Source organism: Pelophylax lessonae, assembly GCF_965119305.1.
Source record: "Pelophylax lessonae genome assembly, chromosome: 12".
In the NCBI taxonomy this organism is placed as follows: domain Eukaryota; kingdom Metazoa; phylum Chordata; class Amphibia; order Anura; family Ranidae; genus Pelophylax; species Pelophylax lessonae.
Window position 1 is genome coordinate 137,136,244 of NC_138779.1, and position 6,000 is coordinate 137,142,243.

Here is a 6,000-nt window from a genome sequence, read left to right on the forward strand (position 1 = left end):
ATCTTTGCAATACATGTAGATTTCCCCAAGTTTTATCCCTTTATACGTGCTGCAAGTACCGAAAAACCACTGTGGATGTGCAAAAAATACAATGAGCTCAAACTTCTCTTTGATGTGACAATGCAGTATTTTTAGCATTCCACAGCTCGTGGCGTTAGCCCTGCCGACTTCATTTCTGACACATTAAAAAGAACATAGACCTCCCTTCACCTTCATAACCTCTACTTGTGCACAAGCGGATAGCACAGCAACGTTTTCTAACAAAAACAGGTCATTTTTGCACTTCTTGACCAGATATACCAAAACACTTTAAAAGTATTTTTAGAAAACCAAAGACGAGCAAATACAAGAAATTCATTGTTCTGGTGACCGTACACGCTTGGACAAATTAATGATTTTGTTTTCTGATAGAAATAATTGATCTATAGTTGACCAATTGATATGTAGGAGTGGGTTCCAAACAATAGTTGAAAGATTTAATCATAAGTTATTGATCACATCACTGTTTCCACTATAAACTCATAACCTGATCAAATTCATGACTAGTGCTGCAGATCGATACCAAATAATCAATAATTCTGCATCCTGGATGATCGTCTCCATTTTACCAAATCTGATCCAAAACAAGATTGAATCAGTAGCAAGGGAAGTAATGGCCATACGACTGTTTACTGATTGAATTGTTTTGATTGAACCACACAATCAGATAATAAATGGCCACCACTACATGCACTTTTACCTTCGTAATAGGAATATGCACTTTGCAAAGTGTATGTACACAGAGTCCAGAGAATGGGATCAAACTCTGTTCACTGAAAGGCCAATTGTCTTCAAGGGGAAAAAAAAAAAAAAAACGGATTTTCACTTGTACATGATTGGATGAGTGGATTGAACAGCTTCACTTCATTCACAAAGCTAAGTAGCCATTCAGCACAGCAAAGCCCTCTATTTGCAATGTAAAAATATACTTTATCAAGTGAGCAGTCTTTAGTAAATCAAGTTCCTTTTATTTACTGCCTCCCTCCATTAATTACCTATTCAATTTACCGGGAAGGGGGGGGGTGATAAATAAATCCTGCCTCGGGTGATACAAGATCTGGATCTCAAACGGCTGTGCACAACACATCCCAGCTGTAAGCGACTTGTGTTTTCAATCACATAGATAATTAGTTTGGTTTATTTTAATTTGAAGAATATTCTAGAGCTATAAAGAAAAAAAAAAAAAAAAGAAAAAAAGAGTAACACCAACGTGTGCAGGTGTTTTGCTTTTTTGTGTTTTTGCATTTTTATGATTTAAACACCTAAAATCCACCAAATTCCTTACCCATATATCCAGCTGTGGTCCCTCGTACTGTTGCCCCTCAAACACTTCTGGAGCTGCGTATGGTGGGCTTCCGCACCACGTTGCTAGAGGCTCTCCAGTCTTGTAAAAGTTGCCAAAACCAAAGTCTGTGGGTAAAAAAATATCAATGCTTAATGTAAGGCAAAGCAATAAGGTTACCATAATAATTAGAAATCCTTTTAGAGTTGGATATTTCTAAAGGTAAATTTGCTGTAAATTGCATGTAATAGGGAGTACATATGCAGAAGGACACGTGGGCCTACATTTTTATACATGTTATGTACCATGCTGCATGGTAATTTTTTATTCTATTGTGTGAGAACATGGGAAACATACTGAGTGATAAAGATCTTTAATAACTTATAGAAAACAGAAAAAGTCCAGCTTATTCCTCCCGGTTTTAAAACAAATTAAAAGTACTTCCACTATCCGCAGTGCCCTTCTTTCAGCAGGATGTGACACTTGTCTTTTACCAAGGCAGGCTACACATACCTGGCAGTAAAGTAGGATGTCCCTTTAAATAGCCATGTTGGTCTCAAACTTCAGAAGTTTTATATATTTTACCTTTAAAATAAAGTTCCTTTATTTTTTTGCCCAGAATTAGGGTGAACACATTCACGTTAAAGATTCCAGTTCAAAGCAGTATTAATCCCAAAAATGTAACATATTGCAGCTTACCAGTCATTAGATGTGGCGGCTGTATTTGTTTTATTTTTCCTAAGCTTTTTCCCCAAGTGATCTGGCAAGTAACAAATCTCCTGGATTAGAGTACCCCAACTGAATGAGCAAACTCTGGACAGCAGCATTGTTAATCTGAGGGAGGGGTGTGTTACATGGACTAGCAGATTTTGATACACTTACTAAAGCCAAACTTCAGCTTATACTTTTTAACCCCTTGGAGCCGGCGCCTCTCAACCCTTTAAGGCAGAGGTTTCCAAACTATGGCCCTCCAGTTGTTCAGGAACTATAAATCCCATCATGCTTAGTCATGTCTGTGAATGTCAGAGTTTTACAATGTCTCATGGGACGTGTAGTTTTGCAACAGCTGGAGGGCCGTAGTTTGGAGATCCCTACTTTAAGGGGTTTAGAATGCCAGGAGGCGGGGCTTATCATCATGTGACCACCCTAATTGACTGTCATGGTGGTCACATGATCGGAAAGCCCCCGATCGCTGCTTTCCGTTAGCAGCTGGTAAGTGTGGCAGGAGCGTGCAGGTCGTGCGTTCACGGAACAGCTGTATTTGCACTGCTGCATGCAAATATGTGGCCACTCAGCGCCAGGGTCTGCCTGCCGAGAAGCCACATATTTATGTGCAGCCAGCGCCAAGAGGTTAGGCTGTTGCAGTAACAGTTTGCTTCTGAAATAAAGGCTGTAAATAAATATGAACAACCGCTAGTTAAAAATACCAGACTTATTGGCCAGATCGCCAGGTGAGAAAGGAAAGAAATCCTAAAAAAGAAAACTAATGGCACTTTTCCACTGCATGGAACCGAACGGTTCGGCTCGCTTTTGCGCTTTTCCACTGCATGGTACAGTGTTGGAACGGTTCAGTACGGTATGACAGCGCTTTTCCACTGCATGGAACTGAACAGTACGTCTCGCTTAAACAGTACCACCTCGGTTGTGGTTCCAAGAGGGCTGTACCAGTACCATATCCCACAATCCTTTGCATGCAGCCATGACTGTTTGTCACTACTAGCCACTGATTTGTCAGAGAATTGTTGTTATCCCACCCACTTACTATTAGTGGAAAAGCAAACCGTACCAAACCGTACCGAACCGTTCCAACACCGTACCATGCGGTACCATGCAGTGGAAAACCAAACCGAGCCAACCAGGGCCGAGTGGAGCCGAGCCGGTACTCGCAGTGGAAAAGTGCCATTAATATAGGCAGCACTGTGGCTAAGTGGTTAGCACACCTGCCTAGTAGCACTAGGGTCATCGGTTCGAATCCCAACCACGACTATACCTACCTGGAGTTTGCATGTTCTCCCTGTACCTGCGTGGGTTTTTTCCGGGTACTTAGATTTCCTCCGACACTCCAAAGACATGCTGGCAGGTTAACTAGATTCTGTCTACATTATTCCTAGTATGTGTTTGGATGAACGCGAGTTAGGGCCTTCGACTGCAAGCTCTGTGATGGCAGAGACTAATGTAAAAGTGCTGCATAAATGGACAGTGCTACACAATTACCTGTAATAAATAAATGCAGCCATCACATTTAAGAATTGGTAGGCTGCAATAAAATAAATGTTTGCTTCTGGGTTTAATATGGTTTTAAAACTTGAACTCAGGGCAAACATTCATACACACAGTTTATATTCTGAGATTTAAGCAGTCCTGGCAAATAGCACAGACAGGGAGATGGCACCACTTTTCCTGTTACACTGATGCCATGTCTTCGCCCCCCCAGTCTGCTGACTGGGCGGGGAAGGAGCAGCAGTAGACTAACAAGGTCATCTTTCTAGCCACTCCTCTACTCCCTTTCTATATTATGTTTGCATGTAGTTTAGCTGATTGTCTCCAGTGCTGCCCCCTCCCTCACCCAATCTTCACAGATTATGAACATGGGCATTACATGATCCTGATATGAGCTCAAATTCAGAAATTGACACTATTTGTATACTCCATAAATGTAATATTTAATAAATAAAAAAATATAGCTGCATTAATTTGTATCCCTAAAATTGGCCTTGAGTTCAAGTTCAATTACATGTTGAGCGATGTATTTCTATTGGGCTTACTTCCACTACAACGTATGTAATGTCTGGACCGCTGCCCTAAGGGCAAGACCTACATTGTTGCTTACTTCAAACATCAAGTCTAGAGCTAGATAGGAATGCAGACTTCGGAGGCCCTCGCCGTCTGAACAGGAACATTCCCCATCCCGACTGATGTGGCCTTCAAAGATGCGTTCTACCATTACAGCATCATAATGCAAACCTTCTGTTGTGTGCATAGATGTTAAACTATCATTCAGTGTGATAATTAGGAAGAGCTTTTTCCTCCTTTTATACCGCATTATTCCTTCCCATTTATGGCTTAACACATTTGTATGCTTTTCCCAAGGGCACTGATGCTGTCTGCTGTTGGCAAGGTTGTCTGGGCTGCTTTCTAATGAATAATCCCCCTTTCCCATGCACTACTCGATGAGCTCTCCTTATTATACACATCATTGGCTGGATAACATTATCTGTCACACACATGAGATGTCCCAATAAAGTCCATAACTGCATGAAATGTAAAAGAAGCAATAAACTGCAGAGTACTAGCTGACAATTTGGCAAGGACTGCGGGTTCACAACAAATGAAACACCCTGCAGTAGCGATAACAGTCAATATTTGTGTTCAATCGTATGAAGCCGTCAATAGCAGGATTTTAATTTGTCACTAAGACTTTCCAGCTAAATCTTAGGGGGTCCATGTATAAAACATTTGCCACGCAGGGGTTTTAAGAAATCACACAGGGGCCACAAAGGATTACCATATTTTTTTTTATTACGATTGCCTCCTATGATCATTTACTCCACCTAGTGGCCATAATGCAGTATTTTTCTTTGATTGAGATATTTCAGAAAAATACTGCATTATGACCACTAGATGGAGCTGATGATCATAGGAGATAATCATATTACAAACAATACAGTGATTATTAGTGGTGCCTGTGAGAATGCCTAAGACATCCACATGACATTTTTTATTTATAGACTCCCTAGCTTAATCAATTTAGTGCGTAATTTTTTCTTGCATGTAAATCTTCCACTGATTTATTTTCTGATTATAAACTTCATGTCAAGTGTTTTACATTTACAATATGCCCAATGGATGCAGCCTGAATGCTCTCAGGTGATTTGAGTGTACCTACAAGGAAAACATTTTTCTTTTTAAATTTTGCATAGATTAGGGAACAAGTTTGAATTTTTTATATAAAAAGATTTTAGGTCTTCAAATCCCATTCTATCCTAAAGACAAAACAAACCCCAAAAGTGTCTCAAAATAAGGGTAAACACCCCTTAACTGACCACAGAAAAGGTGTCCCCATTAGAGGATTTCCTCTGAACCCTTTTTCTGGTGACAACTGTAAAATTTGGGATTGCCGGTCACTTTCTGTCCCAGTGCAATTGATCATCAAGGCACTAGAGTGGGTGCAATTTGCTTGCAGGGACGCAGGCAGCAATCAAAACCTGACAGAGGTTCTAACGCTTTCATATTCTATTCCATACCATAACTGATCACACGTGCAGCACCATGGCAACTGCAAATCAAACCAAGACCAAAATGGCAGCCTTGGCTGCAAAGGATGGGAGGGTTTAGTTGCGGTTAACCAGTTTTTTTTTTTTTTTTTTTAAAAACAGTTTCAATCAAGGCATGTCATGAATGGTAACGGTCACAACTGCTTCTGTTCTCAGCCATAACAACCAATCACATCTCAGGCATCATGGCAGCTGCAGATCAAACAGAGGTCAAGATGGCAGCCTCCTTGGCTGAAAAGGATAGGAGGGTTTAGTTCCAGTGAACCTGTATTTCAAAACCGTTACAATCAAGGCATGTCAAACGGTAACGGGTCACAACGGCTTCTGTTCTCAGCCATACCATAACTGATCACATGTGCAGCATCATGGCAGCTGCAGATCAAACAGAGGCCAAGATGGCAGCCT

General features: G+C 40.8%; 1 protein-coding gene across 1 annotated transcript in view; it reads right to left on the reverse strand.

Annotated features, from left to right (window-relative positions):
* The window catches only part of SIK2 (salt inducible kinase 2), a 151,945-nt gene that overhangs the window by 63,800 nt on the left and 82,145 nt on the right, over positions 1-6,000 (reverse strand). Inside the window, exon 4 of the mRNA XM_082273178.1 lies at positions 1,325-1,449. Coding sequence (XP_082129304.1) covers positions 1,325-1,449 — 125 coding nt within the window. The remainder of the gene's footprint in view (positions 1-1,324; positions 1,450-6,000) is intronic.